The sequence below is a fragment of the Clinocottus analis genome, unplaced genomic scaffold (assembly GCF_023055335.1).
Source record: "Clinocottus analis isolate CAN_PGR_092001 unplaced genomic scaffold, fCliAna1.0.p SCAF_5, whole genome shotgun sequence".
NCBI lineage: Eukaryota > Metazoa > Chordata > Actinopteri > Perciformes > Cottidae > Clinocottus > Clinocottus analis.
Genome location: NW_027176207.1, coordinates 7,800,498 through 7,814,933, shown reverse-complemented (window position 1 = coordinate 7,814,933; position 14,436 = coordinate 7,800,498). Strand labels below are relative to the sequence as shown.

Genomic DNA, 14,436 nt, shown 5'->3' with positions numbered 1-14,436 from the left:
AATGAAAACGCATTAACGCTATTATGTAAAAACTAACGTTACCGTGTTTTCCTGTCTGTCGCTCTCTCGCGTCATACCCTCCATACAAACAGGATTGAGGTTGTTTTTTTTATTGACACTGGTACTAGATATTAACCTTTAAATAACCGCAACTGCACCTTTGGGACACATTGTGACGTTTTAACACCCGTTCCATCCCCTCAGACTCATCCGAGGGTTACTCGGGTACTTTCCGTTAGATGTGTGCGCGTGCGCGCTCCCGCCTGTTTGTTCATTAAAAATTAGCGCCTTAAATCAGATGCTTCGTTTGGGCGTTGTGGCTCAGCGCGGCACGCTATTACGTTACGGTGACTTTCTCTCCCCACTGAAGAGCCACAAATCACGTTTCCACTGTCGGCTTTCGGCAGAAGCCGACTGTGTGGCCTGCTGCTGCTGCCGCGGCTAACGAGCTAGGCCTCCTTTTCAGTGAGGTCTAACGAGGAGGGATTTGAACTGTCATTCGGGCCAGCTGTGCTGCCCAAATCTGGAGCAAATGGAGGCGAACTTAAAAACAGGGAGGTGGCCCGAGAGGGAGACACTAGCAACTATGGTGGATTATTGCCACTGTTAAGAAAAGAGGCCAAAAAGGTTGCTCTGCGCTGTGGTTTCACACGAAGAAGCACCCAGCAGAGCTTCATGGATTTGTGCTGGTGTGGCTCTGAACAAAGAGAATGATGGTTGACTCAGACTTGACTCTTTGTTTAATTCAGCATCGGGCACAGCCCAGTGTGTCCAGCTCATGCCTTGATTGGCTGCATACTGAAGGGAAAGTGGGCTCCAACTCATCTCTTCTGTTTGCCTCTGGTGAGAGAATGAGTTGGGCTTTGACAATGCTCTTAAATGTACAAGTTCATATAGTAATAGTATAGGAAATCTGTGTGCCATCCTTCTTAGTCACAGTCCAGACCCACACGCTCACTCAGACAATAAAAGAGTCATTATGCTGCAAAGACAGATACAGAAGCCATGTGATGAAGCTGATGTACAAATACATTTATATGGCACAATGGAGGCAATTTAATTCATTATATTACTATATCAGTATTTTTTTCTTCTTCAATCATCAGATCAGCTTGTGCATCACTACCCTTCAACATGTACCGTGATTATAAAAACAGTATAGTTTTCGGCAGTAAGTCATTAATTGTTATTGTAAAAAACAACAAGTTGCATATATAGTTGGTCACATATTTTGTAATTAAGCCGGTATTGTGAACTCATGCACTTCCAAATTACAAACACAAGTACAAATAGTACCAAAGGTTGTAGCTGCTTTCTTCTTGCAGTATTGTTTCTGCTTCTACTTCCTCTGTATTTTTTCCAGCTGTCAAACTGAAAATAAAATGCCAAAGCATCCTGGCATTTAAAGTGCATACTTTAGTATACGTTAGTATGCACTATCCTCCTCTTCCTGAAAGGAATTTCCCTCATCAGCCTTTTAAAATAAACTTCACAGGGCCATTTAATGCAAGTTCCATTTTGCTTTTTACATTTATGAATTATTATTAGTTATTAGAACACATTAGCACATTTCTTCGTAAAATGATGTTTTAAATTTTAGGTGGATTTTTTTCTGCACCAGACAACACAAATATAAGATTCAAGATTCACATTAAAGCTGTGAAACATTATTGGCGGGATTCATATAGGGTCTGTATCCTGTTTGTGGTCAGGGGACTTTCTGATGTTCTGTGCTGCACCTAAGCTTAGATAAATTAACATTGTTAATGTTCTTTTGCTGCAAGTGTTTACTATTCTCTATGTATTTTTAGTCCTTCACTCAGCGTATGTCTTTGGGCCAAGTATCTGCAGAGAGACAGTGTACAACACTAGTGGCCTGTGTTCTGTGCAGCAGCTACTGAAGGAACAGCTGGGGAACTGACAGACCTCTACAGAATCTGTTTGGCAGTCACGAACAGTTCACATTAGCGCAGCGACACTGCAGGGAAAGTGCAGCTGTGTAGCAGAGACCTTCAACTGTACATAATAAAGAGTTAGCACAGAGTAAACTAGTAGTGGACAGCATAGATGGTCAAGAGGAAGCAGCTAGATCTTCTCAAAATAAACAGGGACAATTAATGATGGCCTAAAGGAGTGTGGGATATCTAGACAACAGGGCTGATATTTCAACACTAAACATATAAACTAGGGGCCCCCGTTAGTTTATCTCCTTCATATGGATCCAGCAAAGTAATGTATCAGTTATTAAAACCCAAACCTCTTATTGGAACACTCAATGGCCCATTTTCTTTGGTAAAGCTAACGGCGCTGTGAAAAAGTTGTTCTCCCGATATGGAGTTACATCTACAACAAACCGGACCAGGGAGTGAAATTTATTCTGTTCCTTCAAAATAGCTTTTCCATAAACTTTTTTTGGTGATTTTATTTAGTGTTTTTGGTTCATTATAACAACTTTGATGTCTCACAGAGGCAATCATTATTGAGAAACTCTGAGTTTGCTCGACTCCTCTTGGCAGTGCTTAAGTTTCCCAAGGAAGTCATGTTGTGACTCAAGGTTTCTGCTCTTACATCAGTTCCTCTCCGGTAATTTCCTCGCCTGCTGCCTTATAAGGACTTTCACATCACAGACGAGCTATTCTCCTCCCTGCTTTCGCCTCGCGCGGTCTTCAGATGCCATGCTCCACTTTAGATTGCATTACAGCAGTGCAACAAGTTTAAGACTTGTCAGTCTGTCTTAATCAGTTATTTTACATTGTAGTGGATTTTAGTTTTGCATTTAGATAGTCTAAATAATCTGTTTGGTTTTATTACTCAAATCTGACGCCATGTTGTAAAGTCTTTTCACCAGCTCACTTACTGTATTTCCAAATGGGCCTTAACCACAGTAACAGTTTTCTCCCTTTTTGCTATTTGAACAATAAAATGAATTTTAGTGTAACAACCAGACGTTTTTTAAACCAGTTTTTCATTATTCACAAGCGGTGAATAATGTGAATCACACTAAATGTATACACAGCACCTTTATATCCACAAATACCGAAACAGCCTACTGTTATTTACAAAACGTAAGCCCAACTTACCATTATAGCCCGTTATGTAGAAACCATGACAGATGCTGTTTTCTGGTTAACAGGACCAAACCTTTAACAAGTGAAGCGATGGAGAAATGGTAAATGGAAACACCCAGCGGTATGCAAGCGGGGGATTAAATAAGTCTGTATAGTGCACATAGCAGAGCAGATTAACAGTGTGTGTAGAGGTGCTGGACAAACTACAATCAAAACTTTTTACACAAGTAGCGAGTTCAATGTTTTCTGTTTGGAAGTAGTGAGAAAATCAAACTTCTGAAAGTAAGTTCTTTGTTGTTATTCATTTATTATTTTTACTTTAATATACCCCTATTATCCTCTGTTTTTTCTCGTTTGCTAAAGCATCTTTATAATTTTCTGTTTAGATAATCCAATGCTTTTTTAATTGGATATAATCTCCCGTTAGAGACATTAAAGTATAATTACAATTACACATTACAATGAGATGAATGTTATGATTATTTGACACTCATTGTAATGAAAGTGTCTAGAAGAACGAGTCAGCAAAGTTCAAACTGTGTACATAATGAGAGAATGGCATAAACAAAGCACTACAGTCAATATTAGTGCATCGCTGCAAATAGAAGAGCCTGTGGTTTGTATCTGTCTTGTGTTTGTGTGGTAGACATTGTCAGCTGGTAGGGATTGGACTATGCTGAAACATTGAATTAGGTTTAAATACTTGTATTAGGTATATAAAATGTGCATTGGAAAAATAACATAGTCAGACAGGCATTATACCTGCATGTTGCCTTCTGGTCTTTTTGTTGGGTCTACATATTTTTGTGTATATGGCTGTAACAATTTAACATTTGATCCAAAAGGAGACATGGTAGACCAAACCAGTTGGACTAAAACAGCCCTTACTTGGTCAGTAGGAGGCTTACAGTTGGCAACAAGATGGCAGACACAGTTGGCAAACAAATGCAGGGGTCAAAAGGAAGGCAAGATATCAGAATAAAGGAGAGCAGAACAAGTTCCGAACAACATAGTCAGAGTTGTAGCACTGGACTGATTTAAATAAGAGGATTAAGTGGTAAAGATGAGAGATGTGTTGGCTGGTTATAAGTCAGTTTGAAATAATAGTAAACAGGAGATAATAAGAGTTCATCAACCGGGTTTTCCAACACAATGGATGTTGCTATTAAAAACAACCAAAAGACAAGTTTATAATTCATGTAGTGATGTGATTTGTCTTTAAAAAAATGGTTGTGGGAACTAGTTTGAATGGACCTTTTGCCCTTTGTGTTTACTGTCCCCTCCTCTTCTCCATACTCCCTCTTCCTGTTGCCGAGCTTCTTCTCTTCAGCCACAGGGTTTGTTCATGGTTACACTAGCAGACAGGATGACTACCGAAACAAGAACACTCGTGTTTTTAATTATCATAATCTAAAAAAATGTTGTTTTGTAGTATAGATACTTTCCTGTTGGCTTGCTGCAAACATTGTACTGCAGTGGAGGGTAATATGTGTATATGGCCTTTAGGGGATGTATAAACATGCTCATTGTCTTTTCACATGGTTTCCTTTGTAGCATTGGCTTCAAGCGATAACATGAACATAGTTTGTTAGGCTGTCAGATTTGGTCATCTCCGTCACATTGACACTTACCTAATAACTGTATGATGTTGGGAAGGACAACATACTAACTGTACCCTTTATTCACATTTTAATATAACTGTTCCACCTGACTGGATTGAAGCCAACCTTATTTTTGTCGCCTCTGACATCCGCAGTTCGTCTTTCAGATAAGCTGTGAATCAGGTAGGGGTAGGTGTCAATAGAATGGTTGCTGTGGCTGTGTGTAGATCCATTGTTAACGAGAAGCTCAGCATAGTTGCTGACCTTGTGTGGCTACCGTGGACAGCATGACTCAGAAGTACAACTCAGATTTGATCCCTGTCGCGTATAACAGTGACATTTGTTAGAATTGTCACTCTTAAGGTGGCGCATTACATGTACTGCTACACTCAGTTGATGACAATCCTGCTTCAAATCTTTTTTTTTTTCTCAAAAGGATTGTTCCCACATCTATGATGTTTGATTAAAGTGCATCTCAGTGGAGAAAAGAGTGGACTGGGTCTGTTCTGGGCTTAACTGCTCGTCTTTTGATGGGGTTAATACAGCTTCCAAATATTGTCACTCATACAGCTCTCATGTTTTCTGTTTTATCCTTCTTACATTGGCAGTTGAGTTTATCAACATTATCATTGAGCTCAATTCACCACTGTATGTATGTGAGTTTTTTATAGCCTAATGTTTTGTGAAAGCCTAAGTTAATTTGAAACTAGACCTAAACCTGATATGACGCCATATGCATTTATTTAAATAATAAATTAATATACTTTTATATCAAATAATTTTAGTTTTTCGTATGATTTAATGCTGTGAGGTCAAAAGAAGTAGAAGAACACAACTGTATGACTAAAGACAAAGTACACATATTAGAAATAACCTAAAGTTTTAGGCAGTCGTTGTGGAGAACTCTTGAAAAAAGCTTCACATTACAGAGGTGATTCAACAAGCCAATAGTTTGTCAAAAAGTGAGTCAGAAACAACACTTATGCCTCAAGCTTTTTACAAGTTGTTGAAGTCTTGGTGTGGTTATAAAAAACAGTTGAGAATAGGTCATGGAAACTTGACGTGTTGTCCTGAGAGGGGCGTTTTTGAGTATGTCCTAATAATAGGGTGTTAAGTGTTTTTGAATTCTGGCCATGAGAGACACACCCTACCCAGGCAGAAAACGTTTGAGTGCAGTTCCCTTTTCTAGCAGAATTAGCCATTCCGTCGCAGGAAATGAAAGCACTGAAACTCTAGTAGGGTGGTCATGAACTAAACTCTAAGCTACACACTAATGAAACAGATTTTCATGAAAGTTCATAGTTTTCCGTTTAAAGAGAGGCACGTCTCTGTGACTTGAGGCGTCTGCGTTGGGGTTCAGTGTAGGCCCAGATTGTAGGTTTCACCACAACGCTTTCTGCTGCTGGTGATGACAGGAAGTGAGACGTGGGGCAAGTATCCCAGGCAGTAAATGGGGTCCCGCTGACATGAATGGGAAAGAACGCAACACTAATCAGCCCCGCAACTGGGAAATAATGCATACCATTGTTGTCCGGGGCAGGCGTGGGCCTCAGCCTGCACAGTTATTTCCCAATAGACATGCTTGCTGCTGTTTTCGTCATCTCTAAGAGGACAGAGAAAATGAAAAAATGCCTGTATGGTCAGTTTACTCTGTACAGAATCAATTTATTCTCTGTGCGACCTTAGTGAAGGGGGCTTTAAGGTTAAATATATTCATACTCCTAACTCTTGAGCTATAATTTCACAATACACACCATCCTTTTAAGTTTCTTGTATTAAGCAGTGCATCACTAGCTAAATAACCAGCTGTCATTAAGTGTGTTTCCCGACAAGGACTATTTATCAAAGTCTGCTCTTGTTAAGTTCTGCTTGGGCAGATAGCTTAGCAGCAAGCTGACAGGTTGCTTGATACATGACGGGATGTAGTCGCCTCTCATGAGAGTTCAGTGTTCAGCAGCAGTGCCTCACAGCCACCAGAGGATGTGGTTACTTCCTGTAGATAAGTTCTATACCGAGACAGGGCCAGATTGGCACGTTTGTCGTAGACAAGGCGGGACCTTGAGACATGATCTTTCATGAATTCTACATGTGTCTACATTTTTCAGGGTTGATGATGCCGTGGTTTGCCGGTTGTTCACAGTAGACACATGTCCACACATTGTGTGCACGGAGGGTTGTGGACAGCCATGTTTATTCCAAAATTTCCCAACAAGTATCAGCTGATGAACCACTGTATGTGGATATAATGATATTATTATTTATTAACTTCTAATAATTTTATTTTGGTATTTTGATGATTTTATTTGTTATATATAAAACCATTAAGGGGCAACAGTGAGACATTTCTTGTATTCTATATATACTTATTTTAGTTAAAGCTTTAAGGGATTCAGTGTGTCCTTGCTGTACTCTTGATTTGTGTATGGAGTCATTTCAAAACAAAAGTCATAAACTTGATCGGTTAATTTTTTTGAAAAATATACAGTATATATAAGTCATTTGCTCTTTTGAATTTTAGCACAATATATATGTGAGATATTTATTCATCCTTAAACATCTCATTCTTCCAATGCTCTCTCTCTTCCTCAGATTAGTGTCAGAGTCACTACAATGGATGCTGAACTGGAATTTGCCATTCAGCCAAATACAACAGGAAAGCAACTCTTTGACCAGGTAATAAAAACAGATGACTTGTGACTACTGGGATGTGATTCCCATTCAGTGTGGTTATGAAACTATTAGCAGCGGTGCATTATTTTCAACTACTGTGTGATAACCAAACTAATAACTGTTAATAGTTGTACAACTTATTAGGTAAAGAAAAAATATACCATTGTAAATGTTATCAATTTTATTTTTCTTTGTAAAACATATGAGTTTAACCTGTGCTTTACCAAGAAAATATCGCAAAATTGAGCCATCACATTTACTTGTTTATATTTTTAACACATGCAGGATTAGGCAATCTTGGTTTCAACCAAAAATGTTTTTAATCTCACAAAATAATTAGCAATAATTTGTTGTTTTTAGGTGTATTAAACAAAAAACAACAAACATACAGTAGCATGATGATGGCACCTGTTGCCTGCGGTTCACTGTGTACTAGGGTTCTGTGGCACGTAACACAATACTTCTGCTTTCATGTGTGCAGGTGGTTAAGACCATTGGGCTGCGAGAGGTGTGGTACTTTGGACTCCAATACCAGGATACAAAGGGTTTCTCTACATGGCTGAAACTCAATAAGAAGGTAAGATGCTCCGTTTTTTGCTTCACAACAATGTCTAAAACAAGATAGCCATCCTTGTCAAAATTGTCTATTTACAGAAGTATAACTTCTACCACCTCACCCGCTTTATTTTAGGTGACAGCCCAGGATGTGAGGAAGGAAAGCCCGCTGCTGTTTAAGTTCCGCGCCAAGTTTTTCCCTGAGGATGTGACAGAGGAGTTAATCCAGGACGCCACACAGCGGCTGTTCTTCCTGCAGGTGAAGGAGGGAATCTTAAATGACGACATCTACTGTCCTCCAGAGACCGCTGTCCTTCTGGCCTCCTACGCAGTGCAGGCCAAGTATGCTGACTACAACAAGGAAGTCCACACGCCAGGCTATCTGTCCAGTGAACAGCTGCTCCCTCAGAGGTAACACAGGAGTACGGCCCCTTTTTAACGTGGTGGTCAACATCAAATGAGTGTCACCTTTCGGCCAGTGTACACAACGTGTGTCTCTGCATGGCTTCTGACACTCTGATGTCTCATATCCTCAGAGTTTTGGACCAGCACAAACTCAACAAGGACCAGTGGGAGGAGAGGATTCAAGTGTGGCACGAAGAACACAAGAGCATGATGAGGTAATAATTGACATGCATGTACACGTTTGAAGGAGAGACCAGCTCTTTCAACGAATGGAATTCCAAGAGGATCTTTTACAATCTTACTGACTTAAGTGTGTATATGTGGGAGATCATTACAATTGACTATCTGACTGCAGTGTCTGCAAAACTATTTCATAGTCTACTCCTTATTGAGGCCATGGCTCTATCTAATCTAAGTCACTACCATGAAAATGTGGAGCTTTAATTGTCTTGCTCGCTGTCATGGTTTGTTTTTCGCCTTGACAGGAAATTCCTTTTGAGGCTCCTAAATGTAGACTACCCTGTGCTTCCAACTCAAAGCTCCAACATCTCTAGCTTTTGTGTGCTCCCTTAACCCCTCTCTCTCTTCTTATTTGTTTTCAGAGAGGAGTCCATGATGGAGTATCTGAAGATCGCTCAAGATCTGGAGATGTACGGAGTCAACTACTTCAACATCAAGAATAAGAAAGGAACAGAACTGTTTTTGGGAGTGGATGCTTTGGGGCTCAACATCTATGAACAAAATGACAAGTAAGTGATTCTACAACATTGTGAAGTTGCCATGAATGCAAATGTTCATCATGTGTTTATTCTTATTACTAGTTTCAGTGTAATGTCATGTGCCTGACGGAGATTTTTGCATTGTCTTCAACAGAATGACGCCCAAAATTGGATTTCCTTGGAGTGAAATCAGGAACATTTCCTTTAATGACAAGAAGTTTGTCATCAAACCAATTGACAAGAAAGCACCAGTATGTTAACCGTCAATAACGGACAGCTTCTGAACAGTTGATAATTCATCTGTCTGTGTATCACTCCTAATCTCGTAAACCTGTAATGTCCCTGTTTTAGGACTTTGTATTCTATGCTCCAAGACTGCGCATCAACAAGCGCATTCTGGCTCTTTGCATGGGCAACCATGAGCTGTACATGCGCCGCCGCAAACCTGACACCATTGAAGTGCAGCAGATGAAGGCTCAAGCTCGGGAGGAGAAGAATCACAAGAAGATGGAGAGGTAAGAGTTTGACTGTTGATGTTCTACCACTGTTAATGTGGCAAACATGTATTATGGACATGTAAACTACTGTATTTTTAAATACGTTGCGCAAGTAGGGGGGTGATCTGCTCAAAAGATTAGGATTACTGTTTATTCCAGTGCATCTTATTTACTGTTTCTGTTTCCATTAGAGCTCTGTTGGAGAATGAAAAGAGGAAACGAGAACTTGCAGAAAAGGAGAAGGAAAAGATTGAAAAGGAAAAGGAGGAATTAATGGAGAGGTTAAAGCAGATCGAGGAGCAGACGAAAAAAGCCCAACAAGGTGGGTGACCTCTTAGAAAAGCTTTGCAGGTTGTACTGCAGTGAATGCTGACAGTGTTTTTTCTCCCACAATGCTGACCTTTAGTGCTTCTTTGTGCGTGTGAATGTGTGTCTGAACAGAGCTGGAGGAGCAAACACAGAGGGCTCTGGAATTGGAGATGGAGAGGAAGAAGGCTCTGGAGGAGACTGGACGTCTGGAGGCTGATCTGAAGGGCGCTGAAGATGCCAAGGTGGCGCTGCTGCAACAGTCAGAGAACCAAATGAAGAACCAAGAACACCTGGTCAGTTATCCAAACCTATATGAAAACAAATTACTGTTCTGATGCTTCAAATATATATATATATATATATATATATATATATATATATATATATATATGTATATGTATATGTGTGTGTGTGTGTGTATATATAATATTACAAGAAAAACTAAAAGCAAATGTCTTTTCAGGCGACAGAGTTGGCAGAGTTGACTTCCAAAATTTCCCTCCTGGAGGATGCCAAGAAAAAGAAGGAAGAAGAGGCAGTGGAGTGGCAAGAGAAGGTATGAGCTGAGTGGCCACTTTTTTATGGTCTTCTTCCTTTGAATACAGTGGTAAGTGGTTAGAGTTGTTCAAGATTAAAGTACAAAGGAGAGTACTGTGTCATTAGAACTAATGACATGAAAAGAAGAGTTTTTACGTAATGCAAATGACCTGCGTCCACAGCAGCATGAATACGTAGTTACATGTACACATTTAGACGGCTACATTTCTCGGTAAAACCTTGAATGATGCATTACAACCATCATGTGTGGAGACGGCCACTCCATAGTGGCTTATACTACATTTCAGGTACTAGAGTCTCGAGTGTGCGTTATAGTGATTTTACTGTGGCCCAGGTGTCAGAATGAGCGCAATGTGGACGTGGCAGAAATGAGTTAGTCAATCAAATTGATATTCTGCTGACCACGTTGACCCACAGTGAGGACAGACATTCCTGAGGTCTTGTTGTTGTGTGTTTCTGGGGGAGGGGTGAGAGCTCACAGCTTGCCTCTTGTCTTTTTTAGGTAAAAACCATGTGTGCCATGCCAGCCCCATTCTTCTTTATGGCCAGTGTGACTCATGTTGTTAACGGTGGTGATGGTCGTCTTTATGCGAAGGAAATCCCGTCGTAACTCTTGTGCACCATTATGATATTCTGTTTGATAAACAACTGCTGGTTTCCATATCGTGCGTTTTTGGCAAACAGTGTAGTTTCAGTTGAAATTCCAGTCCCTCTCATAATTGGCTCTTATTCCTGGCTGCTCATAGCACAAGAACTCTGTTTTCACTCTCTCGGCGGCTTTCATTTATTGTTTAGCAAATTTTGTCGCACAAGTTGTCCTCTATAGCTGAAGTGAATGGTTAGGTTCTTAAATAGATTGTTTAAATTCAATTTAGTACCCAAAGTAATCTACACAGCCAGCAACGCAGAGCTAAAATTACCTTCCTTCTAGCGCCCCCATCAGGTTCAAAATGTTGGAAATTAGAGAAAACGATAGGATGGGTTGTTGTGTAACTTTGTACGTCTTCCATGTTTCCCACAGGATGGATATGTTGTGTTTTGCCCATTTAGAAGCACAACTTTAAACACATTTCCATCAACGAATTCTCTTGTCAAAATTGTAGCACCTCACCTCATTGTCGCTCTCTGTTTCCTCAGGCCACCACGGTGCAGGAGGACCTGGAGAAGACCAAAAACGAGCTCAGAAACAAGGTGATGGTGGCTCACATTCAGGAGCCCCTCAACGCAGAGAACGAACACGATGAGAACGACGAGAGCAGCGCTGAGGCCAGCGCCGAGTTTGAAGCTGCCGGCACGTATAAGGACCGCAGTGAAGAGGAGCGCATGACCGAGGCTGAGAAGAACGAGCGCTTGCAGAAACATCTACTCGTGAGTCTTCGTTTATACATCATAGACAAGTTGAATTTGATCCGTCGAAAAATTATTGGATCGATAGATCAAAAGGCTTATCGTGGAGGTTTAAAAAGTAGAAAGAAAAAAGAGGCCAGTGGGTCTCTTTACTGCTGTTTGTCAACTTCAGTGTTGAAGTACAAATACAACTGAAAATGAAGGACGGATAGACTGATGAGGTGAATATATCATCGCATCTCAATTTCTTCTTAGTAAATCAATATTTACGATGAAGGAGAAAAAGGAAGATAAAGAGAAACAGATGATTGTTGCGTTTTAAACTGATGTGGTTAGCGTAGAAACAGATGTGAGTTACTTAAAACCTAGACATGTTTGCACATTCAGGGAGAAGAATGATTAACATATGTTCATAATAACAAACCACTGTGAGATCTATAAATACCGCTGTGACTGTTATTCCCAGGCTTTAAGCTCAGAGCTGGCCAACGCTCGGGACGAGAGCAAGAAAACAGTGAACGACATGATCCATGCAGAGAACATGAAGGCGGGACGAGACAAGTACAAGACCCTCAGACAGATCCGGTCAGGAAACACCAAACAGCGCATTGACGAGTTCGAGTGCATGTGATGTCCGCACACCCCGATGCGAAAGCCCACCCAGCTGGGCCGCTCTGCCTGGACTGCAGTCCTGCCTCACACAAGCTGTTTCCTCTGCACCCAAATAAATCAGATCCACAACATGACATGGTTGCACAAGCACAGCACAATGTACAAATATGGATCTGGAAAACTCCATTTGTTATCATTCCTAACGTTGAATTTAGGCAAGTTACTGGTTGAAAAGGGACAAACTGTATTTTATTAGTTTCATTCCCCACGAGGGGTTTATGTAGCATATAAGTAACGGGCTCACGCATCATTTCATGACACATTGAGTAAGCATTTATTATTTCTTCATATATTTCTGTCACGTCTTTGTATCATGATTTCAAAATAAAAGGCTCAGAGACCAATCCAAATTTCAGATTGAAAACTGTAGACATATCACGGCTGTTCACGTGCAACGGTTCTTCACAGCAAGCTGGATGTTATTTTTTCTCCCACGATCCGCTACCCATGTTTTCAAATCTAAATGCACTGTAATCTGTCAACGAAGAGCATGAACAGAGTAGTATTATGTTGTTTCAAATTCCCTTAAATTGCCTCACTGATCATTGGAGTGTATTCTGAATCTGCTCACTGTTACAGATCATTCAGTATTTAGCCGCACTCAAGCGGTGATATTAAAGATAAATTTCATTTCTTTTTTTTTGTCTGATTTTACATTTATAAACACCTTTAAGTCAGTTTGCAATTACAAGGCTTTAGTGTAAATGTTGCTGTATTATTATTCAGTGCCGTCAACTAGTCGATTCAGCTTTCAATACATTTGAATTTCCTGTTCGTTTTGAGAGTTTTACCCTAGTTCTATTACTCTGCTTTTATTTTTGAAGAAACCTGTTGGATAATTCAAATATATATATTTTTGCATCGCTATAACCAGTTTAGCATAAGGAATTACACTGTAGTTGTCACAAATAAAGTCATCTGTAAAAGTAAAAGTTGTAGTGTAATCTTACATTCTCGCTCATGTGTTGTATTCACATATGAGACATTTCCTTCTTCAAAATCTCAATAGAATTTGATGCATAGAATAAAATAATTTCATTAAACATGCACTGGAAAACCATAGCTTACAAAAGGAGTCAAGACAGACGTACTGTCCCGATGCATGCATTTTTGATATACTGTGTATTTAATTACGTTTGTGTATTTTGTAATTTGGATTTTTCAGAAGTGATAGAACTCTGTACGGTGGAAGAACAGACACCACTGAGGATATTTTTGTATTATACAATCTAGGAGTACTTGTCAAAGTAGCAGTTTTTTTTTCAGAGCGAACATTTTGAAAACAGTATTTTGGTGTTAACTAATAGCTCAGTGCTGTGATAGTAAGCTGATGGAACAAGCAACACCCTCATAGCCTGCGATGGGACCGATGAAAAGCCAGACGCGACAGGAGATTCTGTCCACAGGCAAAATAGTGAATGGAAATCTAATCCAGGCCAAAACATTTTTGCATGAAAATGAACCAAACTTCCTCAAGCCATTTGTTCCATATTCCATTTTGTGACATTGCCATGCGAAGGGTTTTGCTTGTTCTCAGATATTTAGACATGAGTGTTTGAAAGATTTATTTACACTATTGTGCAAGTTCAAAGTTTAGATCTTTTAGAATTTTATTTAGATTTCTCATATGGAATGAACTTTTCTCATTTGTACCAAGATGCATTTTGATATTCAGTATTCTCTCCCATTGCTGCATAAAGTTCTTGTTTCATGAAATGTAAAAGTGCAGTCGTTGCTATTTGGGATACCTTTCCATGCCTTTGACGATAACCTGTATAACGCGACGCTGTTTGTTCTACCTGAAGCGCCATGTATTGAAAGCCTTCTTTTTGAGAATCAAGTGTAATTTGAACCCGAGTCATCATGCGTGAAAAAGAAATGTATTAAAAGATGCTGCTCGATATCTTGTCTTGAATCCAAAAGGGCTGAAACGTAATATTGTACATTGACAGACAGTGCCTTGCCCAGGTTTTCCATCAGATCTTGCTGCTTCAAGTCTTCCTTTCAACAATGAATAAAAGTAAAATCAAACGGA

At 39.9% G+C, this 14,436-nt stretch overlaps 1 protein-coding gene across 3 annotated transcripts in view; it reads left to right on the top strand.

The window, feature by feature from the left end:
* The window catches only part of LOC137802960 (moesin-like), a 34,104-nt gene extending 19,668 nt beyond the window's left edge, over positions 1–14,436 (top strand). For 2 of the 3 annotated variants that reach the window (XM_068601184.1, XM_068601183.1), the window contains exons 2-13: positions 7,259–7,342; positions 7,821–7,916; positions 8,031–8,305; positions 8,431–8,514; positions 8,902–9,048; positions 9,173–9,269; positions 9,370–9,533; positions 9,707–9,837; positions 9,957–10,117; positions 10,288–10,380; positions 11,520–11,750; positions 12,196–14,436. In XM_068601184.1, coding sequence (XP_068457285.1) covers positions 7,280–7,342; positions 7,821–7,916; positions 8,031–8,305; positions 8,431–8,514; positions 8,902–9,048; positions 9,173–9,269; positions 9,370–9,533; positions 9,707–9,837; positions 9,957–10,117; positions 10,288–10,380; positions 11,520–11,750; positions 12,196–12,360 — 1,707 coding nt within the window. In that variant the 5' untranslated portion in view covers positions 7,259–7,279 and the 3' untranslated portion in view covers positions 12,361–14,436. The remainder of the gene's footprint in view (positions 1–7,258; positions 7,343–7,820; positions 7,917–8,030; positions 8,306–8,430; positions 8,515–8,901; positions 9,049–9,172; positions 9,270–9,369; positions 9,534–9,706; positions 9,838–9,956; positions 10,118–10,287; positions 10,381–11,519; positions 11,751–12,195) is intronic. The other variant, XM_068601185.1, reaches the window with a different exon arrangement.